General features: G+C 39.6%; 2 protein-coding genes and 1 long non-coding RNA gene across 4 annotated transcripts in view; 1 reads left to right on the top strand and 2 right to left on the bottom strand.

Annotated features, from left to right (window-relative positions):
• Positions 1–8,442, bottom strand: part of epas1b (endothelial PAS domain protein 1b) — a 50,096-nt gene extending 41,654 nt beyond the window's left edge. For both annotated transcript variants that reach the window (XM_025897620.1, XM_003438253.5), the window contains exons 1-2: positions 8,241–8,442; positions 8,039–8,108 (exon numbers count right to left, since the gene is read on the bottom strand). In XM_025897620.1, coding sequence (XP_025753405.1) covers positions 8,039–8,064 — 26 coding nt within the window. In that variant the 5' untranslated portion in view covers positions 8,065–8,108; positions 8,241–8,442. The remainder of the gene's footprint in view (positions 1–8,038; positions 8,109–8,240) is intronic.
• A 31-nt stretch (positions 8,443–8,473) lies between these two features.
• LOC109204788 (uncharacterized) lies at positions 8,474–11,059 on the top strand. The gene is made up of 2 exons (XR_002064280.2): positions 8,474–8,610; positions 9,275–11,059. It is a non-coding gene; the product is annotated as an uncharacterized LOC109204788 (long non-coding RNA).
• LOC100692040 (protein kinase C epsilon type) overlaps positions 10,833–25,971 on the bottom strand; it is a 95,488-nt gene continuing 80,349 nt past the window's right edge. Inside the window, exons 12-15 of the mRNA XM_005473716.3 lie at positions 18,296–18,434; positions 17,859–18,047; positions 15,965–16,111; positions 10,833–15,682 (exon numbers count right to left, since the gene is read on the bottom strand). Coding sequence (XP_005473773.1) covers positions 15,536–15,682; positions 15,965–16,111; positions 17,859–18,047; positions 18,296–18,434 — 622 coding nt within the window. The 3' untranslated portion in view covers positions 10,833–15,535. The remainder of the gene's footprint in view (positions 15,683–15,964; positions 16,112–17,858; positions 18,048–18,295; positions 18,435–25,971) is intronic.

Genomic DNA, 25,971 nt, shown 5'->3' with positions numbered 1-25,971 from the left:
TGAGCGGGGTAAACAGCGCTGTTGGGAGTCCAGAATAAATGTGAGACAATGTGATATGAGTGAAAAGCAAAAAAGAAAGAGGTTAAAGACAGGAGGAGGTAGCGTAGGCGGGTGAGAATGAATGAGATAAAAATAACAATGGAAAGATGTAGAGAGGTTTCCCAGACCGACTCCTCGCCTCCCCTGCTGTTTCCCCCTCACTGCGCAAGGGTCTGATGGCCAAATGGGACGCTGGACTGTACGTACGGCTGACCAGGGCCCTCAGCAGTCAGCAGGGTCTCAGGTTTACCAGTTTGTTTATTGCACACACTCACTTTTGAGCTCTTCTTGCCATTGAAAACAAAAACCTTCTTTCTTTATTTAATGCTTGATATTTACAGCTTATTGATGCACTCACTCCCAGACTGCATCTCTAGCTGAAGAAACGTCCAGTTTAATTACAGAAAGAAGTGCAATCTTTAGTGCTCTTTAATTTGTTTAAACACTCCGAGTGTTTGTGAAAAATTCCCCAACACTAAAAATCTGCAGATGAAGTTGATCGTTTTATGTCTAATCATGGTTGATGAGTTTTCTCATTTAACTGCTGGTTATGAGAGCCAAAAACAACAACCGTTCCAACAGTCTGAGTACTTATAAAGAAAACAACTCTAATTTTTAATCATTTAAAAAATAAAAAACAACCAGTTCCCTTTTATCAAGCCTGTGCCATGCTGATCGTTCCAAGTTTTTTAAAAGCTGTCCAGTGAATTCACAGCAGGCGAGTGCTCATCATTGTCCTCCTTTACTCAGGCAGCTCCCTCAGCTAAACCAAACCAGCGCGCTTCCAGTAGTGAGAACACGTCTGACACAAACCATCCCCTGCGGCGTGATACATGTGAGAAAGAAAAACCTTCAGATAATTCTGAACTGATTCTCCCAGCATTTTCCGTGGGTAATGTGTAAAAACAACTTGTGTCAATAAGATCATGTTCAGTAAAAAGCAACAAAGTCAAACAAGCATTCGGCTCACAGGCATTCCCACTCAATTCACAGCACTGTATAGAAAAAATGAAATAAATTCACACCCGTTGCTGCAAAGTAACTGACATGGACTTTTATTAACTTTTAAATTCTGTGTCCTTCCTGCTCTGTAAGTGCTCTCAGCGCTGATGTGTTAAATAGCTGTTGGCCAGCCGCCTCTTTCTCAATCTACACATGCCTCTAAAGCCTCAGGTCCACTGCTGTTCATAAGCAGCAGCAGCAGCAGGAGAAGCAGCGGGCTCGCTTAAAACCGTTCACCCAGAAAGAATCACTCACAAGTCACACAGCTGGCAAATGTAGCGTAGCTGTGTCTGTATCACTTTGCTACTTAATAACCCCAAGCCTCTCTCTCTCCCCACTCAATCTTTCACTCGATCTACCTCGCTTTAGTCTCTCTTTTTGTTTGGGCTCTATTGTTTCAGTCCTCATCTTCCTCTCAAATTGTTTACCCCGAGTAAAACACTGAATAAGAGCTTGACAAACACAAACAGTGGACACATTCCTAACCACAGAGACTCAAAAACTGACAAACAGACTGAAGTGTCTTTTAATGTTGCTGGTGGTACAAAGCTTTTGTTTGTTTATTCAGATTTTAACTGAAAATAACTCACAATGGCAGAGCCGGCGAGCACCTTGTAGTGTGCTGTAGTAGCACCCCCCTCTTCTTAAGGGAAGCAATAAATTCTGCCCATACTTGATACTGAAGACAAAGTTCAGTTGAGGTCTGGGAATCATTGCGAGTTGTTAAGAGGCGCTTCTTGTAAGTCATCAAACCAAAAGTGTAACATTAGTATTATTTAAGGTCAAGTTTCCAGCTTTGTCACACTCTGGGAAAACTATTTTGGGAAATCCCAACACAACTTAAAAAGAACCAAACAAAAATAACAAAAAACAAAACTGATTAACTGTTCAGCAACTGTTAGTAATCTTTTATGCAACGCGTTCTTGTTCGGCCTCACATTTTGGTTGCGTTGCTCATAACGCACATCCAAGGTGTCAGCTGGGCAAAAGAAAAGTCGACACAGCCTCTGGAGCTGGAAATAAAGGCGAAAACTGCAGTTTGTCTAGTTGCCACTTGAGGCCCTTAAAACTTGTGCTGAAACAATGAATCCAGATGTCTTCATAAATTTTGCATTTACATGAGTTCCAAACTTTTTCTTAGGAAAAGTAAAGCTTTCCTTCTTTAGCCCGGGCGGTAAGGAAGATAGATTTTAGACATATTGTTCCCAATATGAAATATTTTAAAGAACTGTGAGGATCGAGATCCCGAGTCTCAAACCTCACTAAAGCACTCTACTTGAGTTAATGTACTTAATCACTACCCATCTCTGAATACAACAAACAAGCTCCAATTTTAAGCATTTGGGCTTCACCCTCTCTCCTTGCTCTCCTCTGTCTTGCAGCGGGCAGGTTGCGTGCCTTCTGTAAGTGGCGTGATATTTGGGTAGTGTCGGGAGGCCGGGTTTGCCCGAGGTTAGCACACAAAAGAGGCATGAAGGCTCCGTGCCAACCAAGCCCTCGGCCCACTGTGGAGCGCTGCGAGGATGGGAGGCACTGAGTTGACGGGCTTCTGTAATCTGACGCAACGCCACAGCTGCTCCTTCTGCACTTTACTCATTGGTCTTTAAATGCCTCATTGATTTACGCTCATCTATATCACCTTTGCATCCACTTGATTATCTCACTGTCTTGTTTAACAAGTTTCTGTCCTCCCTTTTGTGTGCTCTCTGTCTTGTCTTTGGCAACTTGTTCACCTCCCTCACCCTCCCCTCTCCTTCCCGTGGGTGAGCATAAGAAAGCAAGACACAAAGATGTAACAACAGCAAGAATATGTTGCCAAACTGGTGTGTTTAGGAGATAATTAAAAACACAAATCAGGCTTTTAAACTAGTCGCTCCACAGCACCAACACCACTCAGGATAAGGCTCAATATGACCAATATGATGGAAATTCTTGTGAGCAGTTCTAACTAAAAGCACTGCAGCACTGACAGGTCAAACAAGCTGCCAGAATTATTCAGCAAGCATTAACACTGCCTAATGTCAGATCACCAAGGTAGAGTCCAGCCCACTGCATCAAAACTGCATTTTACACTTTTCATTATATATTATTCTAAGAATCAAGTTGCAGGTTATACTTGGAGCAAATCATAAAACTGTTGCTTGTTAATTTCGTCCAAACCAGAAGTTTTACAGCCTCCTGACAGGAAAAAACAAACATGACCTGTGGCCGCTGTGACGACCTGCTTCTTTGATTTACGATAAGTTGTTTAAATTACTCGTTTTTACAAAGTCATTTCAGCCGGCTCATATATTTTATAAATGGATGGTTCATTAAATGTCAATGTTTTCCATATGTACCTCTTAAGACAAACAGGGAAAAATTGGAGGCATTTTTTTAAAAGTTATTACAGTTCAACTGGTCTGAGGTTTAAACTGGGCTACATGCAGTCCATAAAATAAAGTGATTTTAGCTCAGCATATATTCCCACAAAAAGAAAAACTTTTCAGACATTTTCCCTTTGAGTCTTTGGAGTGAGTGAAAGGTTACAGTTAGACTGCTTAGTATGTAGCATAAAACAGTCATTAAGAGAAACTAAACTCAAAGTCATTAAAGGTCTTAAATTCATTCAGCTATTTTTTGGTGTGGAGATCAGAAAACAAACAAACAAACAAACAAACAAACAACAGCTCTCATATAAACACTTCAAAGACACCATAAAAATTGGTTCTTGTTAAGATGACTTAACATGCACATGACTACTAGTTGTTTTTTCTCCTAGAATTAAAACCAAATCATCTCCTCAATAAATGCAAAAGTTTTATACCTCGAAACTGCTATGAGAAGGTATAGCCTCTTTTTGCAGTTCTTAATATATTTTTTTTTTAACATCCACAATTTAAATAGGCCAATTTTGTTATTGCCAGAATATACAGCTAAGCCCCAACCAACTATGATAACGGTAAAATGTCCTCCAAAGAGACAGAAAATACACCCGAATGGCCCAATCTCTCAGCAGTCATGTAATGTATATCTGCCTGGCAGCTGCCCTGGACTCTGACCTTTGAGCATTGTTTCCAATGGGATCACATGCTGAAAGAAGCGAGAGGAGTTCCTCACAAGCCCACAGCTTATTTCTGGTATCAGTAGACCAACATGTTTAAAAAAAAAAAGAAAAAAAAAAAAGAAGCTATTCAATGTATTCAGTAGCGTGACAAACGCTGCTGGTGTATTACGGAGTCAGGTTGTGGTAACGGCTTTCTGAAGTTGTTACAGACCAAAGTAAACAAACAAGTGTACACTATGTCAACCACTGTTATACATAACAAGGAAAAATACTAGTAAAATAGCACTACTTGTGAATCCAGTTGAGCAATGTAAACACTCGGGTCTAAGAAATGAATAAAAGAAAGCTACAAAGCATTACAGTGATGATTCTTTGGCTTGAATGATGGAGAAAAAATTGAAAGTTCTTGCAGATTATAGTAGTCACTCTAACATAACAGGGAAATTTCATGATGTGAACGTGACACAGATGTAAGAATATAACAGATCAGGTGACTTGGACTTGTACCATTGTAATAATCATCATCGTAACTCAACAAGTAACAAAATCCAAATTATTGTCGCAACAAAATTATGTTCATATTATTTATAACACAAAATATACGATATATTTCAAAAATAAGAGCTTTCCTTTCCCACTGATCTACGGCTGACACCCTTGCAGTCATTGTTATTTTGGGAATTTCAGCTTGCCTGGAGGACATTTTGGGGGTTTGGGAGCACTGCTGGCTGCTTATACAAACTCAGGAAGTGTTTCTTTGCTCCAAATCAGAAAAGGTGTGGTAACTCTACCAGCAACTAATATCATCAAAACTCAGAAAAGATTGCAGTGACAGTTCAAATCAGCATTGACTCAGTGGATGACAAGACACAAAGCTGGCCTTAAGCACACAGACTTTATCAGACGTTTCCCACCCAGTTCAAGGTTCTTGTAACATGTTCGGGCTCTTCTTTTCAGGCTCTTGTGAAAAGGTACTGCTGAGAGGCTATCCTGAATTTATTTGTGCCTTTAGTTTGAACTTTTTTTTTTTTTCCCTTTCTTATGAACCGATTTATCCGATTACGTTTTTTCTGTTTTTCTAAGAATTTGTGCGACTGCTTTAACTTGCCGAAACTTGTAATGGTAATGTAGAAAAACCTAAAAAGTACCCCGTTTCCTCCCATTTTGCTTTACTGCATTCTCAGTTCTGCTTCAAGGGGAATGCATTTTCTCTCTGACAAAACATCTTCCAAGCAAAAAAAAAAAAAAAAAAAAGGCAAAGCCCGCATAAGGTGGAAGCTTGATCCAAAAGACCCAAGATAGTACATGCAGGAGACAAGAGGGTTCAACTACAGTGTGAAATCACTACTTTTTCCCCTCATCAAGTCTTGTACTATTTGTTGACTTATACATTTTTTTTTATTTTCAGTTAATGATGAAGTCCCAACCCATCAAATATTTGAATATTTGCCTTTAAAGTTCCAACTGCAGAAATGTAAATGATTAGTCAGTTACTAAACACTTATTATTATTTTCCCCATTTGCAGACTATATCTGACAGTTTGTTCATTTTCCTTCTTCCATGAACATGTTGGGCTTGTTCATGGAAGAAAAAAGACATACACACCAACTTATAAAGAAAAATCAGTGGCTCAGTGGTGAAAATCTTCTAAAATCTTTTTGTGTATCAGGATACAGAAAATATGTGCCTGCTGGACAAGAAGTCAGTTCATCACATCCACATGAGTATTATTAATAAAACCAGTGAGAGACACCGCATCTCAAATAAACACTGGCAGCTGTCATGAATCAAAACTTATCAAACCAATTATGACTTCCAGGCAGCAGCAGTGACAACATACTACTGTGTGACACAAAGACAAACACACACATACACAGAGCACACCAGCGAGAGGACAAACACCAGTGAACTCTCACACACTTACACACACACACGCTTTTCATGTGCAGCCTGACAGAGACACACTTGCAGAGATCCCTTTCCCTAAAATGGCCGATAGGTCTTCAGTGGGAGCACCGAGGCGTTGACCAGTCAGAGGAAATGCCCCTATACTCATCTCACTTTCCATCTCCCCAAGTCATTTTCTCCCTCTTTCTCTGAATGTTTTCACCCCTGGAACAGTTATCCTGCCTTAGTCCCCTGCTTTGTTCACCTTTAGGCTTGATCTGACAGACAAGAGTCAGAGAAAAGAGTCAGAGGTGCACTGGACATACAAGCAGGTGTCAAGCAAAAACAGCTGCACTGGTTGAAATTAGTTTTCTTCTCCAGGTAGTGTGAAAGATTAATTTGCAGAAAATCTCTGGGAATCTCTTAATTAAATGTTAAGTTGAGCATCATTTCACGCTCTCACCAGGAATCAAGCAGGAAACCTAATTTAGAATTTCCCACAGGTAAGATGTTAAAGCTAAACGGGCTGTTGTGACCACACAAACCGAGACAGGCTGAGACCAGTAAAGCATTATTACACAAGATTAAGCCTGAGGATTCATGGCTACCGATGAACAATTAACAACCAGAAAAAAAAGGAATAAAGCCAGGGAAACTGAAGAAACCTGAAATAATACAATACATAATTAGTTGTAGAGCCAAATTATAAACAACTTCACTGTAGAAAACATGCAGTATCCAGGCCTTGGTCAGATCAGTGCTGGGATACACTGACCTAGATGAAACATGCATAATTATCTCCTGTTTGACAAACTGGTTACAGGACAAGATTATCTGCTGTGTCATGTGACTAAGTTAAGAAAAAAAAAGATGTCACAGCTCTACGAATGCTGCCAATCATGCCGCCAAATATCAGCAACAGTTTTTGAGATTTTGGCTAAACATCAGGTGGTTAGAGTACTTTCCTGTGCAGGAAAGCACTCTCACAGCAAGGTACCGCAATATATCTGCAGGTCTAGAACTTTCCTGATCAGGCAGTCTGATATCTGCTGTAATGACTGATTATCCTTTACTGATGCCCGACTTCTGTTAAAAGGAGGTTAAAGGTTAAGAGCTTGGATTCTCTCTAGAAAGTGCCGCCTTACTCAAAAAAGAAAAAAAAAAATGTGTGGTGTCTTTTTTTCCCCTCTTGTTACTACTTGTTCAAAACTTCATGTAGATCTTGTTAATATTTATACATTTATAATGACATGTACTCTTCTATAGTAAGCTGCTACTTTGCATGCAAGTTGAGCCTTTTCTCTGTCTGCTCTGCATCCTGTGTGCAGGATCAAAGTGTTTTATGTGGGTTTAATTATGCAAGAAAAATGAAGTTTCATATGAAGAAAAGAACTTCCATTTAAAAAGATCACAAGTGTTGTGCATTTCAACAGCGAGCCCCTATAGAGGTATTTACACACACATAATTTTTTAAAAGTTAATGATTTGTTTACAGGACCACTTAATGTGGAAATTAGTCAGCAGTGTGGTTTAACCTTAGAATGAGCGAGAAGCAGATCAGAAATGGCATTAAATTTCAAATTTGAATATATTTAGAAAGTATTTTAAAGTCCTTTAAAGTTCATTCGGGGTTTTAAAATATGCACAATTCAATGTGAATGCGGCTTCTCGCAGTGAAACCCAAATCAAGTGTGGTTAAAGCCATTAACAATCGGCAGCTCATTTCCAAAACAAAAGCTCAGTTCAGTTACAGGCTAAACCGGCCACTTACCTTCCAGCCCCGGTGCATCAAAATTAATGCAATGCTAAGATTAAAGCTGTGTGAAACCACCGCCTGTCGCTGCCTTCCAAACAAGCACAGAGCGCAAAGCTAGGCCAAGTCACATGCAGCACTGCAGCAACAGGTCCCTCTCTGTGCCACAGCAGCCAAATGTCAGGCAATTTCTGCACTAAATAAACAGTCTATGTTATTAAAGCCGCGAATTAATAAAGTCACATCCAAGCGGAAGGCAATTAAAACCGCAGAGAGGCTGAAGGAGAGGAGTGAATCCAGTATCTCTTACCTCTTTTTCTCCTTATCGGCTGTCATATTTTCGCAATGCTGTTTCCACGACAGTCTTGAGTAAAGTCCAACTTTAGAGTAAAAAAAAAAAAAAAAAAAAAAAAAAAAATTATATTGAAAAAATAGGGAGACGAGAAAAAAGCAGGTTTAAGACCGAAGTGCGCAGGTCACAAGGAGCCCGCTGACAGATGAAGTCATTAAACCTGTGAAGCGTTCAGTTAGTCCAGGCTGGCGGTGATTGAGCTGGGGGATTGGGGCCGTACAGTCTCAGAACACTGCCGAGGATTGTACAACCTCTCACCCGCTGAGAAAAGACTCCACACAGGCTGAACGCTGAGCTGCTGCTGCTGCTGACAGAAGCCGCCCGCAGGTCCGCTTGTCAAAACTTTTCTTCGCTTGCTGATATGCAAACTCCCAGAGCTGCTCTGCCTCTGACCTGAGGCTCAGCTGAAGCTCAGTCCCGAACAGCTGATTGGCTGGAAACGCCACCGGGAGACCACCCCGCCCCTTTATTCAGCCCCGCCCCTCCCACTGTGGCCGCTGAACTCCTTACCGCTGATCTTATTCCTACAGGTGAGGACGTTATAAAGCTCCAGTGCAGACAATCTGTAGATAAAGTCGCTTTTTGGCCTAAAACTAGCCTACAGTAACCAGACTAGAAGTATAATGTAGTCACCTCTCACTTTAATGTAAGCTTATGAAGCTTTACATGAAACCATGATTACAACTGTTCTGAGAATTTATCTTTATATCATAAACACACAGGATCAGATTGTCTCAAAAGTGAGTTTTAACTCTTTAAAAGTGTATCCTAGTTCTGTTTCTTTAAAGGCACAGTTTAACTACTTGTGTGACCTTTCTAGGCGAAGCTGAACTTTTACTGGAGGAAATGCTATGTCAACTTAGACTAAGAAGTTTAAAATCCAGTCTTAAGTTTGCCAGTGTTTGCCTATTATTTATAGTTCATGTATTAAACTTAGGAAATCCTAATCAGGTAAGGCTCAACCTCCAAAGCTGAGCGCCTTTAGGATAGTTGCTGGTAATTTCTCCAGTGAAGTAAAAATTTAGGCTCAGTTTGCAGAAACTTTGACTTAATAACTTAAAATTTCAAGTTAAGTAAAACTTTGTCTTACTCAGAAGTGAATTGACATTTTGAGACCCTTGGTCAGTAAATTCAGATTCTGAGTCAGGTAACTCATTTTTTTTTTTTTTTTTTTTCCATTTCCTGCTTTTCTAGTGGTGAAAAGCCTCCAAAGAGTTGGATGATTTTCTCTTTTTGCAACTGGATCCATCCAGATACTGGAATCAGGGCGATGGCCGTGTTGATTATTCCACCATCTCCACACTCACTCAATAAACACAAAAAACACATGACGACACTCAAAATGCTATTGTTGAAACTTCAAAATGTGGAATTCAAAACCAGTGAGTGATGTCATGGTCATAGTCTGCATGTCATAGGTGTGTCGTGACTATGATGCATCTACAATCTGTTGTTTGAAACACACTAAAGCTACAATTGCAAAATACAACCAACATTTATATTGCTGTAGTTTGTAGTACTGTAAGTACTTTATTACACAACCTGTTAAATTACTTTGTTACTTTGAAGGTTAAGTTTTAACACAGATGGCAATTACAATTTCCAGTTTCAAAATGTATTTAAGTTTATATATATGTATATGTACACACACACACACACACAATTATAACTGTTTTGTTCTTTCTTTCTTGGCTTCATTAAAAAATTCTTGACATTTTGTGTCTCGTTCCAGATTAAAAGTCCCCATCATGCAACGTCATCAAATGTCGTGTGGTCTTAGTTAACTTGAAAAGTATAAAATGTAGTAAATGTTTTTACTACAGTTTGAAGTTGGATTAAGTAGGGCAGGAGTCAGTCCCGAGGCCTGTGCACGAGAAGCAGCCTCGCATGTCGTCTTCGGTTTGCCTTTCTTATCACTGATCTGCTGTCAGTCTCCACAGCAGTGTTTCCATCACCAAGGCTCCAGAACGTTCAAAATGGCGAAGATGTGGAAAGTATACTCATCCAAACTCACTTCTTCCACTCATACTTTAATAGAATAATGAAAACACCCTGCTGTCCTGCTTTTAGCCTCAGTTAAAATTGAAATCTTGTTCTGGATTTTACATAAAACTTGGATTTTTTTTTATTGAATCTCTTATCACGAAAATTTTTTACCATTCAAGTCCAGACAAGTTCACCATTTGCACTTTTCTGGTGGTTGTCATTTGGGAGTCATTTACTGGCATTGTCCGTTGAACTACAAACCAGATTTCTATCTATGTTGCAGGTTGTCAGGTGTAGATATAACACGACTGTATCAATTTGTGTTTATGTATAAGCATCTGCAGAACAGACCAAGAGCTGGGTTTAAATATTCACTTTTTCTAATTAGGATATGTAAGGTGTACAACTAAAAACCAAAGTAGACAGAATAAAGCAGGACAGCCTGCGTCACAGCTATTGTTGTTATTCTGAGCGGAACATCAAAGTTTCTCATGAGCTGTGGTTTTAAGAGCAGGTTGCACCGCATTGTTCAGAAACACATAAATGCTTTGGGTGTTTAACATTGTCCTCCTGAGTCAACATCTCAAATATTTCAGATAGAAAAGATACACATACAGTAGCCTCTGCTTTTTGCTCACTGTAATGTAATACAGTGAGCAAATTATTAAACATATTTTCATCTGTTTTTTTTTGACACATCTGAAATCAGTGCAAAGTGAGCATTAAAAATCACAGGAGCTGAAATGATACGCCAAACAAACAGCTGTCTCTCTCTGACATCATGATATTTAATTCATTTCAAAAAATTAAAATACACCTTCACATCCTTTTAAAATACAGTACATTTGGCACGTAGCGCAAAAGGGCAAAAAAAAAAAAAAATCAACATGAACACAAATGAAGGGCATGGAAATAATTCATCAATGAACAAAATGTACAGACAGAGCTTCACAAATACAGGGACTGCGAACAAACCAACAAAAACCGCATAAACATACAGTAACACTGCGGGAAGATGAACGTTTGACACTGTATGCATCATAATACTGTATCCACTGTTTGAAATCAACATCGTGCCTCCGTGTTTTACATTTATCTCCAACCGCCTCCATTTGAGAACGAGTGAAAATGAGTTTCCTACATGAAGGATGTTTTTGTTGGAAACAGATTTAGCACGGAGGACTAGGTGTCCCTTTCTAGTTGTAGTGGGACAAATAGTTTGACTTTTTTTTTCAAATGAAAGACTAAACAAACTTGCAACAGGAGACACGAGAGAAGAAGAAAAGTTGGATAATGTTAATCGATAGATCTGCTGTATTTACAGTAACACATCTTCAGCTCTTCAAACTGCTGCTACAGCATGGGTTTTACTGCTACATGAATGGTGCTGCTTGCTGTGCTATTCTTGGACTTTAATGAAAGGTCATTAGACATAACTGATAAGAGGACAGTCAACTCATTTAAATGTCATCTGCATGTGAATAAAATTAGATCACAACTCCCACAAATTACCACATATGTAACTTTTTAGCACGATTTGAAACCAATTTCGCAGTAAAGGTTCTATGTTGTCATCTTTTGGCTGATATTAGCCTATCACAGCTGTATGTTGTCAGATTTCTTTCTTTTACACCATAAAAAGAAAAAGCATAAAAGATGCTTGATGACATTTAAAAATGCTGTCATCACACAGTTTGTCCAGCTTTGACTGACTGGCACTGGTACCGGTCCAAAAAACGCAGTATCACCCTTGAAATGTCCGAGCACTTCATAAGCAGAGGCTTTAGTCTGGATGGGGAATCAATTTGGAAATTGAACAGTTATTCTATGCCATTAACATCCCTGACACCCTGCCTTCTTCCTCTACTCTGTGCTACCTTAAAGAGACCAAAAGTAGCTTCTGAGATACTTCTGAACTGTGCTGCTACATGTCTGGTGGAAGCATTGTGCTCAGTGGACGTAAGTAGGCTCTGGTGTATTACCGGGACCAGTCTTGCTCCAATCATAATGCTTTTTCACACACAGCACTCAAAATCTTCAGATCTGAGAATGGCGTGTCTGAAAAAGACTCATCGTCTATCCCTGTAATTTCAGTGTGACATCTCGAGGTTAGGCCACTAAAGCACGGAGATGAATTGGATTTTAATTGTAACTGCATTTTCTTTCTGTTTGTTTCAACAATTGCAAAAGCATGATAATCAGCTCTTATTTATTTTATTTATTTTGTGAGTTCTAAATTAAATGCAACTCACCAGTGCCAGTGCAGTAGTTATGTCCTTCTCTAAAAGGTCAAAACCAAAGTCTTTGGTCAGCATGATCCATCCATCCAATTCAGGGTGAAGGCGTGCTGGAGCCTATCCCAGCTGCCTTGGGATGAAAGCTGGGGTACATTTTGGACAGGGCTAACACGGAGACATCCACACCTACGGCCAATTTAGAATCACCAGTTAACCTTACCCCTACTATCTGCATGTCTTTGGATGGTTGGAAGAAGTACATGGAGAGAACCCATGCAGATGCAGGAAGAACATGCAAACTTCACACAGAAAAGCTATGGCCAGATGGTGGATTTGAACCTGGGACCTTCTTGCTCTGAGACTGTGTGCCCCGTGATCTGTCAAGAAGATCTAACATGTTCCAGATATTTTAACAGATTACCTGCAACTGCTTCTGTCCCCAGATAACCAAGGATTTCTCAGCACAGAACCGAGGTGTTGTCTCCGTTGTGGCTACCGTGTTGGTACTTTCCTACTGGAGCTGTTGTTGCCTCTTCGTGACGGGGCGTCACACATATGGGTGGAGGCTGCCCCTGTCAGACAGGCTTTAAGGTAACAGCCCAGCATCCTTCACACCGTTCACTTAATTTTGTCATTTATTTGTTTTGTAAGAATCATGACTAAGACTACAAATGACCAAACTAAATGGTCACCATGACGAGTTAAGAAAGGTGTTGATGTCCACAACCTGCACGGGACAGGTTAAGAATACCAACTCCTGTGACCTCCAAGCACTTCATTGTTGCACATTTCCTTAAAATTGAATTTGAAGTTTGCACATTTACTCACATAGCAGCACAACATGAAACGTGCACTTGGGACTGAGCATCAAGGAGAATTTAGATTTGCTCCAGCTAGCGGTGCATGAGCCCATCAGCGGTACAGAGACTACTTCCTGCTTAGCTATTTGGGAATTGTGACCATTATTTACACAGTTCTTTCTGAAAAAGTACAAAGGAAATTAAAAAGCACATACACTTTAGGTATTAGTCTATTAAATAGGCTCCCTTTAAACTTTAGGTTTTGGTGCATTTATTAGTGCCTTTATCTGTCATCACTTCTGTTGAATATGCCCTCAGGGTGACTTATTGATATGTTTACATAAATGATCATTTTTATAGGATCTGAAGGCAGATTTCAAAGCTTTAATCTACTTTAAAACCTTGTTCTGTGTTGCATTCACTATTTTTTTTATAAGTGTCTTTGTTCTGCTGTCATGCTGGAAGGAATTTAATAAACAAATGAAAACATGAAAAGCAACGTCTTTTAAAAATCTGCTACAAGCTGTAGCCATTTTTTTTTATAATATCACGCCACTTTCTGCACTTGCTGCTCTTGACAATATTTATTTTTGGCAAACATCTTTCATCAATGCATGGCAATTACATATGAATGTGAGAGAAACTTGTGCATTTGATGGTTTCTGAGAGAAGGTGATGAATAATAGTCACTTCTCTGTGACCTGAACCTACTGCACTTTTCTTCAAACGCAGGAACAACGGAAGAAAAAAGAGCAAAAAAGATAAAAAAACAAAACTCCTATCAGAGTATTGCACATGGAGTTTTCTTTAACATTTGTGGATTCTTTTCAGCTCGCTATAAAGGTATCAACCTGCAACATGGAGCAAAATCGGTCCAATTTCTTCCTTATTTGAAGCTTATTTTACTTCCATGTTTAGGCCGTACAAGAGAGGGGAGGAAGAGGAGGGTCTGATCAAGTGAGTCTCACTGAAATCTACAACATGAAATTTAAAGATTTCTAAAAACGCAAAAAGAACAAGACAATCCAGTAAAAACTACTCAACAACAACCAAAAAAGATGTATTAAATAAAAAAATTAAAAATAAAAGTACAACTCAATGGCAAGAGAAAACGGGCTCTCCACGTATGTACACACACACACACACACACACACTGCAGAGCAAATACATTCAGTTGAACACATTCTCCTCTGTGTACGATCCTCGACTTTCCTGTGGAATCACGGGGTTTGGTTTGTCACGTTAGAGACAGTAGGTCCAGTACATTCACTGGTAACACAGTTACTGTACACACACGCGCACACACAAGGCATTTCAAGGATAAACTGGTCATAAAGGTGTTTAAGGAGCTGACCCAGGAAGATTTCGCTCCACAAGGTGCATCGAGAGAATCAGTAACAAGCACTTCAGCTAAAATGAATCGTCTTTTTAAAGGGCACCCCGGACGTTTCCGATTCAGCTTGTTATTTGGCTTTACTAGACAAGTGTCTCCGTGTCAAGTATCGTGTTATATGCAAAACAGCTTGTTAACACTGTAAGCAAACCTCATCGCCATAATGGACACTCCCAGTAGAAAGCTACAGTAGTACCATTTGTGGTACCATTTGTTTTTGTTTGTATTTTTTAACGAGGAACTGGAATGTCGATGTTGAGAAGCTAAAAGAAAGTTAGTAACGGAGCACAGCAGAACTGCTGAGATAAAGCTAAACTCAAATTTAAAATGCCAAAGTGTCACTCCAGTGATGCCTCTTCTTGAGTTATTATTTAAGGTAATAATGCACTGACGAATACTGAGACTAAACTTTTAACGTCAGAAAAATCTCTGATTTCTCACGCCTCCTTTCCACACTTCTTTCCATAACGAATGAAACAGTTTTCAAGATATTTCGTGTTTAAATACAATCATTGGTTCAATGATTTTTTTTTTTCATTTACATACACGTAGGGAAGAAAAACACTGTTTAAACACTGAGACACAGGACGCAGCACATCATGTAAAGAAACAACTCTCTCTAGAAGAGGTGTGCAACAACACATGCATGCACACTTGTACACACATGATATTATTTCTCTCTCACTCTCACACACGGAGAACATGACCTTGCCTTTGTATCTACTTCAGTTTGGTTTTGCTCGCCGCTCCGCCTGCTTTTACAACACATCCGAACCAGCCGAAGGAGCATCGGGTCATTTCTTACAGTAACTGACCTGCACTTGCATGCTGCTTGAGGTCCATGGGATATGCACAAATGGACAAACGACAAGAGCACAGAAACCATAATGAGTAATACAAATGGTCTAGTATATTTCCTGGAGTGGTCAGAATCTGGAATAGTTCAGGAGGCCGTGCTTCTTTAAATACTGTGTCTTTGAAAGTTTTTCAGGTGTGGTGTGGTGCTTGTGGTTAATGTTACACATCGGCATGTACGTGTCTAGGCTTGGGTCTCGTCGCCAAAGTAGGAGAATCCTTTGAACTCATCTTGGTTGATCTGCTTGATGATGCTGTCTTCAACAGGCGTCAGAACGGGTTCCTCACGGGTGAAGTCCTGGTCAAAGTTATTGACGTCCCTTTTGGTTTTCTGGAAGGAAAGGAAGAAGAGATAAGGTCTTCTTTTGGTGGATTTAGCCTTTGGACATGAAGTGACTGGCTGTGCAGCAGTGTCAGCAGTCTTTAACAAGTAAGATCAATGTTTGGTCATTCCAAAAAATTGCATTTTTGCAACAAAGGCTTAACTTTAACTTCTTCTCTCCACCTTTGAACAGAATAGTAATAATCTTCATATTTTTGCATCATCCTCTGCAAACAGTCTACAGTTGCTTTCCCCCAAAGTTGGTTAGTTACTTAGCGTGTGTGTACTCACGATGCGAGGTTTGAACGGTGGTCTGATCTTCCTCTGCTCCAGCAGGTTCCAGTCAATCTCTCTAAAGAACGGGTGGAGTTTAATGGCCTCCTCCAGACCCTGAGCCACCACGCAGCCCAGACGCTTGTTAGGGCTCTTAGTCATAAACTGAGAAGTGCCAGAGAGAAAGAGGAGAAACAGATACAAAAAGAAAAAGAGTAAGAACATTTTTAAGGATATGATTTAAAGAGGGAACAAGAATGTCTTTGTGAAGGAAAGAAAAAACTAAGATAAGGTTTTAAGTCTGTTTCACTATTCATTTCTATTTCATTTCCTGATTCTAATCTTGTAAGAAGCAATTAACAGGTATCATTTTCAGAGATCTCAGACTGAGTCAGAGGAAGATTCACACAATAAGGCCAAAATTGACAAACATCTAAAAAAGACAAAGTTTTGTTTCAGAACAGAAAGTAAAATTAAAAATCTTTCAGGGTCTTGCTGCTGCTCCCCAGAACATACTGCCGAATATAAATTACCACTGATGGAAATAATCTTCTTTTAATATTGTGTTCCTGACTGAAATTAATTTTTGGCATTACAGTTGTTTGCTCTTTTTCTAATGCGACCTTTTATGTGTAAAGGCAAAAAAATAGCATTAAGGCTCAGGATGGGTTCAGATCCAAAGGTTTAAAAAAAACAGCATGTGAAGAATCACCATATTTTCAAGCAGAAAAGGGGAAATTCTGGGAGTATTAGTTGCTTATTCATATAAACGATACATAAGAGCCATTGTTTTTTATTAAAATGCCTTCAGGATTTTTCGCATGTATGTTAATTAAAAACTAGTGGAGCAGTAGCGCACAAGCTGTTCATGTGACTTGAAGTCCTTCAGCTGGATGACATGTCCAATCAGAGCCCATAGCACCGGTCAAGTGACCGGTCAGAGTCCAAGACACTGTCCAACATAAACACACACTTTCCCACAAGCCTTTGCAGTCAAACTGTACCCACAGCCAAGGTAAACGCAAAGCTTGTGATGGAAAAACTGGATGAACAAATACACAAATGGACAAGTGGTGCTGCACACACAACCAGTACCACACAGAGACAAAAGTAATAGAGAGGGAATTATCTTATGTTGCTTTAGTGGAGGAACAGGAAACATGGATCAACAAATGACACTGAGAAAAAAGCAGCATCCTCACTCACATGTGAAAAAGAGACAAAAGCAGGGAAACATGAGGACAGATGGAAACACACGGCCAGCTCCATTTGTCCAATTGTGATACATTCTACTTGAATCCTTTATAAAGTGCAAGTTTTAGTGCTAAAAACAAACAAACAAAAAGTAAGAATTATATAAGATATACATAAGATCTAATTATATATCTTATGTAGCATAAGGAAAAACACAAGAAAAATCATGAAAGACTAAGAAGACGGTAGTAAAAAGGGTGATGTTAATTTGTGTTCTTACTAAATATCCAAAAATGTCACCACTGGAATTATCATGATATGTGGAAACCATATCTTTCTGTCTTTGTGGAATCTAAAATTGGTTCTGAATCTTCAGAATAATCCCCAAAAGTCTGGACGCAGCATTATCCACATTAGCAGACTGTGTAGGTCAGGGGTGTCCAACTCCAGGCCTCGACGGCCGGTGTCCTGCAGGTTTTAGATATCACCCTGGGTCAACACACCTGAATCAAATGATTAGTTCATTACCAGGCCTCTGGAGAACTTTAAGACATGTTGAGGAGGTAATTCAGCCATTTAAATCAGCCCTCGAGGCCTGGAGTTGGACACCCTTGGTATCGGTGAACTGTTTCTATTTAATCTGTATGAAACTGCTTAAATAACTCATTAGCTGGATGTCGACAACAGTGCAAAAGACACAGTGCCACAACTAACTGACCGCTCTTAGAATGGACACGGCCTCCTTGCTGAGCCAGACCGGATAGAGCACATCATCGTGGAGGATGGACTCAAACAGGTCGTCTTCGTTATCGGCCTCAAATGGTGGCTGTCCTGCCATCATCTCGTACATCAGCACCCCTAGTGCCCACCAGTCCACTGACGGACCATAATCCAGCTCCTGGAGGATCTAAAAAAAACAGAAATACTCCTCTCAAGCCCAAATTGCTTTTATATACAGTTTATCAAGACGAGCATTGGTCCCCCTATTTAGTCTAACGTCTATCTTAATAAACTGTCGGGGATGGTGTGCTTAGTTATAAAAATACCTGTCTAATCACAGCTTAGTGTTTAATACTCGAGTGACAAACTCAAGTGTTAAGAAGATGTTATGTCTGTTGCTCTGTTTATGCATTGTTTGAGTGTTTCTGGGGTTACCTCAGGTGCTATGTAGTCCGGTGTCCCACAGAAGGTGGTGGTGGTGACTCCATTGAGAATCCCCTCCTTGCACATCCCAAAGTCTGCCAGCTTACAGTGACCCTCAGCATCCAACAGTATATTGTCCAGCTTCAAGTCTCTGCAGAGCAGAGAGGTTGTACGGATAAATAATGACAGACATCTGTGTTGTATAGCTACAGAGTGTTTACATATTCAGAAAGATCAGTCAAATATAGGCATAGTAAAAGCTTTTCAGGAACAGGGGAAGAGAATATTCATTTGCAATGACTCGGAAAGCAAACATGTTAGTTAAAGCTACAGTTATATCATGCACTTTATTTCACGCAAGAGTGTATATTTGAGAAATCAAAGGTATAGCCACAGTTTTATAGTCACAAAAAAATAATACAGGGAATGGCAGGAGGACGGACAGGGGGCAAAGAGAGAAAGTTAAGGGTTGAACAGGAAAAGCATGTAAAGGCAAAAGAGAGAAAATGAGAGAGTCAAAGAGATAAGAGCCGCAGTGTTGAAAGATGACAAGGTTGGTCATGAATGCAGCCGCTCTGGGCTTGATGGTTGATTGCTACAAAAATGTCAACATGTCCTCGATGCAGCCACTGCAGCCATTCAGCCCGAGGTGTTTTCATAAATACAGTCGCCCTGACAAGCCAAAAAGGAGACGGAGCGTGCGTGCTTCAGGTCGAGAGCTTATGCAAGTGTTCTGTTTTTGTAAGATCCAAAAATAAAAAAGGGAGTTGCACAATCCTGTGCTGTTGAAAAGTTTGTTCTTTTCTGACCCATCGTGTTTTTTTCTGACGGAGCATTAAAAAAAAACCCTACGAAAAATTCAGATATGCTAAAAATGTCTATCTGGTTCCTGTCTGTTATATTTCATAACTACACTTATATAATGTTTTGTCATGTGATGTATTTAGCAGTAATCTAACAGGTCCGAGCAGTTATGAGATGCATCTGGATCTCGTGCAAAGTTAAGCCACGAATGCTATGCTAATGGGAAAAACTAGCGTGACATGTTAGATGCAGCGAAGCCTGACAGCTGGGTTTCACCACGTTTTTGCATAACAGTTACACTTGGAGTCACGCTCAGGTCACAAAAAATACTGAACGTTTTCGTGCTATTTTTCAAGTTGGAGTGATTTTCACTTGAGGAGGGGAATGTAGTCCACGAGAAGATGATGTTTAATGCTGCGCTGTTTTCACATTCACTCGGTGATTAAAGAACATTCAGTTTCGCCTGCCAAGAAATCAATTTTTTAGTGGTTTTTGTGCTTTTTGTTGTTGATGAATGTTTGCTTTCATTTCTCTGAAATCCACTGGAAACCCTAAACTCTCATCAATCCGAGCTGAGCTGCCCAGAACAACCACGGTTTTGTCCCACTGAAGAGCTGGATGCTGTGCCTTGCCAAAAGGCACACTGGCACAGCAAAGAATAACACTTGTTCTGTACTTTCCCAGATGAAAAATTACAACTGCGACCCCCCCCGGCTGCCTGTTTGCATATCTCACCCCAAGGCGACTCGCTGCACATTAATTCTGAGCTGCCTGCGGAAAGGTACAAAAATCACATATGAATTTAATGCATTTTTGATTGAATTTAAATGCCCGCTGACGTTAATCTTTGTATTACACATCACCCTGGTGCAGGAAATTCAATATTAAGTGGCTGCAGGTGTTCAGCAGCACTAATGGAATGATATTTATTAATGTGAAAATGCTTTGTGGGCTCAGAAGTGGGTGTAAACAAGAGCTAATAATCTATGTTGCAAACCAGAAAACAGACAAAATTTATATAATCTTTGTGAGTATAGTTCTATCTTTAATTAATATACTGCAGATTAAGAATCCGTTTTCATCATCAAACTTTGATTCTCTGCACAAATCTTCACTGCTATTATCACAAGTGATGAAGTCTTTCTGTTAATAATTGGTAGGATTATGGTGTTATGACTGTTAATGGATGCACGGCAGCCTGGATCGGAATGAAAAAATAAAAAAGGTCTCTGGGCTTTGAACCAACTTCTTTATTAAGATTAACGATCAGTACAGCCCACAAATTTATTAGTTTTTTATTTGGAGGAACAACTTTCAATAGAGATTTCACATTAAAATGTCTTTATTACTTTACTAATAAATGGTATGGTTTGCTCGTTTCATTCGTACAGTGTGCTCCTTAATATCAAGTCTGAAAAACATGTTCGTATTGTTCCAACAACACAATAATCAAAATCATAAAATATGTCATAAAGATTCAAGATCAAAAGGTGCAGTATCAGAGTCCAATATTCAGTTAATGCTTAAGTACCATGGCTTGTATTTCAGTCTTTTAGTAAGTCCAATGAAAGCAAATGATAAAATGTATCATCTGTAGATGGTCAGAGTGTACGAGATATACAAATCTAATGAGTTTCGCAGCTTCAAAGTCAATTGAATCAAACAGGGTGGAAGGTGGGGAGGTAGTAATCTGCAAGGTAAAAAAAAGAATAAAGCCAACACAGAAGTGCAAAACACTACAGCTACTCAAACGGACACTTCAGGGTAGCTCACTGAGATTGTGTCAATTGTGTCCAATCCCCAAAGCTCCGTACTGAAGCAAATATAAACTTGTTTACAGACTTTTAAGTTGCATTGCGACTGAAAGTTATACATCTTTAGAAATAAGGTTGCTCCATATCACACTGCCCATGATAATAACAGAAATACAAAACGGGAGCAACATGTAAGCCTCCAATGATGATTCAATAAAAAGGGAAGGTAAAAAGGGACCTTCAGGAAGGTTGTTCAATATTAATGTTTTTGTATTCTTAATTCCTTTTTTTCTAACTAACAGGTACCTCTATCTGTTTGATAATATGCATTCAGTGCAATTGTCCAGATCTGGTTACTCCTGGCTCCAAAAATCAGCATCTATGATATTATCCCTTTGCAAACTCTGAGGTCAACAAAATGCTTAGTTTAGGCAGCAGGTAAGCTTTTACTCAAATTTTCAAATACAAACTATTATTTATTATATTTATTTATTTATTCATTTCGTGCTGGCACTAACAGAATAAAGCATTACGAAAAACAGAAATTTTACTTTTTACTTTTTTCTCCTGGGATGGAATTTTGTAGAAAATTGTATCTTATTGTATCCAAATCAGTATCAAGTCATTTTCTTTCTGCAGGGAATTCACTGCTGTAGTTTCTTTTAGAGGAGCTGTAATAATGCTCAAAAAGTTGTGCCAATAAACAGGAGCTGCTCTGCTCACACTGTCAGGAGCTCTATTTGGAGTTCACACACACACACAAGGCAATTAGGCCCAATTGAGAGCATTTCCTGTGTTTCATGGTAATCTTGAGTGATTTTTCCATTACGTCCCCAGCGGCAGGGCCTATGCTCTGTGACAGCTAACCCTTCTCTCCCAACTCTCTTACCCCCATCCCTCCATCTCCTCATTTGTGTGACTATATGTTCCAAACACACATCTGGTCAAACATACAAACACACACAGACTGTTGCCACTGTATATTTTCTCTTTGTGGAATCACTGCAAGAGAGGCACATCAGGCTGGGAGGATATTAAAGTCAATAAACTTGAGGATTAATTTGAAAAACTATAAAAACTATATTGATGTCAGCGAGTGTGAATATTAGGTTGTGCAACTATACTTTAAACAAGCAACCATGCCATATGTGACAGAGTAGCACTCAAATACTTAAGTTAGATATTAAGGAAAGAGTTTTATTACTTTTAAGCAGAATTTAAAACTTGCAAATTCTTCATAAGAAATAAAACCTTACCTAATATACCTTACCTATTAAAAAAGAAAACAACTTACCTAATTTCAGTTACTATGACTGCTCATTTTTTTTGGATTCCTCTCAGATAGTCATATCTTCACCACTTGTTTGTGTGCATGTGCAATAATCGCTACTAGTAAAAGATCTGGGTCTTCAGGTTTGACCCAGACACCCAACAGCAGAGTTCAAAACAAGATTTTGTGGTGACCAAGTGTTGCATCAGGACAGGAACGTGATCAATTGGGACACAACAACATAATCGACACTCAAATTGAAGACAAGCTGTTTTGACACAGATAAAAAGGCACATGTGCAGGACAGCATGTGCAAATGTAAGAGGGTGCACAGAACAAGTGGAATGAGTGGTCAAAGTGGGAATTTCACTAAGTGGTCTGGAAAGAGTCTAGAACTATAGAAGAAGATGACCCTGAAAGAGCAATGTTATTACATCTTGTATATGGTGTTCCGTTTTAGCATCAGGGCAAGCAATTTCGATCAAACGCTACACTGTAAACAACTGAGTAGCATTAGTTGTTTTACGTATTCATATTCATGTTCCTAAGTTAGTAGCATATCCTGTTAATAATTCAAAAGTGAACTTAATTTATTGCATTTAATAATTAACAGGTTTATTATCCCATTTTCTTTTATTTGGATGTAATGTTTCCCAGATTTCCTCTAACTTCCCTACTGTGATACTGTCCAAAAGAGGCATATTTGTTTGTCAGTTTCATTAAAGCCAGGGGTCTTGAACTCCAGGCCTTGACGGCCGGTGTCCTGCAGGTTTTAGATCTCACCCTGGGTCAACACACCTGTATCAAATGATTAGTTCATTACCAGGCCTCTGGAGAACTTCAAGGCATTTTGAGGAGGATTTAGCCATTTAAATCAGCTGTGTTGGATCAAGGACACATCTAAAACCTGCAGGACACCGGCCCTCGAAGCCTGGAATTCGAGACCACTGATTTAAGCTATCCAGATAGAAGATAGCAATAGCTATCTTCTATTCTACAGGACAGATTTAACAAGGTGTTGGATACATTCCTGAGAAATTTTGGTCCATACTGGCATGATAGCATCACACAGAGGTTGCTGCAGATTTGTCGGCTGCTCATCCACGATGTGAATCTCTCATTCCACCACATTCCAAACGTGCTATTGGACGGAGATCTGGTGACTATGGAGGCCATTTAACTACAGTGAACTCATTGTTATGTTCAAGAAATGATTTGTGAGATGATTTGAGCTTTGAAACATGTGATCTACTGGAAACAGCCATAAGAGGATGGGTACACTGTGGTCATGAAGGGATGGAAACTGTCAGCAACAATACTCAAGTATGCTCAGTTGGTGCTAAAGGGCCAAGAAAATATCCCTCACCCCATTAGACTACACAAGGCACAGTTCATCCATGTTTTCATGTTGTTCACACCAAATTCTGACCCCACCGCCCCAATGTGGCAAGAGACACATCAGACCAAAATGTTTGTTTCTACAATTTCGGTGCGAACTGTAGCCTCGGCTTCCTGTTATTAAATGACAGGTGGGGCATCTGGTGTGGTCTTCTGCTGCTGCAGCTCATCTGCTTCAAGAATCAATGTGTTGTGCTTACAGAAATGCTCTTCTGCACACCTTAGTTGTAACGAATGCTCATTTGAGCTACTGTTGCCTTCCTGTCATCTTGAAACAATCTGGCCTCTTTCCTCTGACCTCTGGCATAAACAAGACATCTTTGCCAGAGAAGTGCCACTCACTGTCGCTATTTTCGCTTTTTCAGAACATTCTCTGTAAACTCTAGAGATGGTTGCGTGGGAAAATCCCAGTAGATCAGCAGTTTCTGAAATAGCCAGAACAGGCCGTCTGGTACCAAAACTACGACACGTTCACTTAAATCATCTTTCTTCCTCATTGTGATGCTCGGTTTAAACTTGAGCAGTTCATCCTGATCATGTCTACATGCTTAAACGCAATGAGTTGCTGCCATGTGATTGTCCATTCAGATACTGGCATTAATTCAATTCAATTCAGTTTTTGCAAATGGTGCAAAAGTTACTTTATATTCTAAGTTAAAGACTCTAAACTATTAAAAAGGAACCCCAACTACATCTGACTCGTATGAGCAAGCACTTTGGCGACAGTGGGAAGGAAAACTCCCTTTTAACAGGAAGAAACCTCCGGAAGAACCAGGCACAGGGAGGGGTGGGGCCATCTGCTATGACTAGTTGAGAGAGTAGAAGGAGACAGGAAAAAAGGCTATACCTCTTCAACTGCATTAACAAGCAGCTGAAGAGCTATCTCTAACAAAATGTACAATACCTCCAATGTGGTGCTAAAATAGGATATAACTAATATAACTAACCATATAACTAACAGCAACCATAGAACTGATTCAACTATAATACAGGTTAAAATGGACGAAATGGCCAACTGGAAAGACAGACTATCTCATTAGGTCAGGCATTCAATCCTAATAACATTATGCTGACTGTGACTCAAAAGACTGTGAGGTGTGACATCTAGGTCTTTGTTCCCACTATTGTATGATGCCGTGTGATGGTGTTTTACTAAAGACTGTGGTGTATATTCATAGGTTTACTTTACACAGATACATATCTGCTCTTAAACCAGTCTCAACCTGCTCTGTCAACAGTATCACCTCCAAACATTACCTTCCATTTGGTCACATAACAAAGTTGAAAAGAAGGGAGCGTGAGCTGCAGTCTAAAAATATTTCTTTCTTTATGAGTGCGGGGTGGTGGTGGTGGAGGTGATGGGAGCATAGATGAGAGGCTTATGGGAGAAAAGACGAGATGGCGAGGAGAGGGAGGGGGGAGAGGAAGAGAGCCGGGACGTAATGTTCCCAAAACACTTGTTGTTCATCTTCCTCTGTTCAATAAAGTGGGTCAGGGACAAGAGAGAGTGAGAGGAATAGGTGGCGAGAAAGACACAGTGGTAGCTTAGTCAACTCAGCCATCATGAATTAACACGCAATGTGTGCGCATCCTTGCCAACCTCTGACAGAGTAATATTCACTATCAAAACAGCATGACTGAGAAAACACTGTTGAAAGACTGAACCATTAATCTCAATGTTCATGAACGCCAAGTGGAGTCAGTTTGACCTGGGAATGGGAATGAATTCTTTCTGGAGGTGAGCCAGGAACTTTAAAAAAAATTCTCCATTATGATGCATTTCAATATGCTTGTGATCTAAACTCAGTGGAAAATTACCTTCTATGATACATGAAACTGAGCTGGAGCAGTCAACAAAGCCTTGGAAGCCCTTTCTCCCCAAAAATGCAGAATTCAGATACAGAGCAACAATCCTGCTAAGGCTAACTAAAGCAATAAAGTATTATTCTGACAACCTACTTAAAAATGTCCAAACATGGACATAAATCTTATTGTATACTAATTGCTCTACAGCAATTAGTATACTATAAAAAAAAAGTTGTGCATCTTTTAGAAGTATTTCTGTGTTTTACAAGATTATACCCCATTCATGAGGTGGACTTTGGGTGGAGTTTCACTTTAATGCGTGATTATGAGGCCAAAAGCAACAAAAACCAAACATGGGACAATAAAGCTTAGAGTGTTTGGTTAGGACTTTGATGACTGATTTGGATACCATTGTGCCAACCAAAAGAAACACATAGACATGGTCACACAGTTGAAATTGTATGATTGGACCCTCCCCCTTCATTAATAAAACCATTGTAACACAAGCTGTGTGAAACAATGAGTCCTGTTCTAGCAGGCACCAACAGGACGGGACATTTGTTTGTCTGAGATCATGTATCCAAAACAACCACGTATGAAAAACTGTAAATCTGTATTTGACATCCTCTGTTTGTAAATTATGTAAATATGTTACA

The sequence above is a fragment of the Oreochromis niloticus genome, linkage group LG13 (genome assembly GCF_001858045.2).
Source record: "Oreochromis niloticus isolate F11D_XX linkage group LG13, O_niloticus_UMD_NMBU, whole genome shotgun sequence".
Lineage (NCBI taxonomy): Eukaryota > Metazoa > Chordata > Actinopteri > Cichliformes > Cichlidae > Oreochromis > Oreochromis niloticus.
This window is presented reverse-complemented; position numbering and strand designations above follow the sequence as displayed.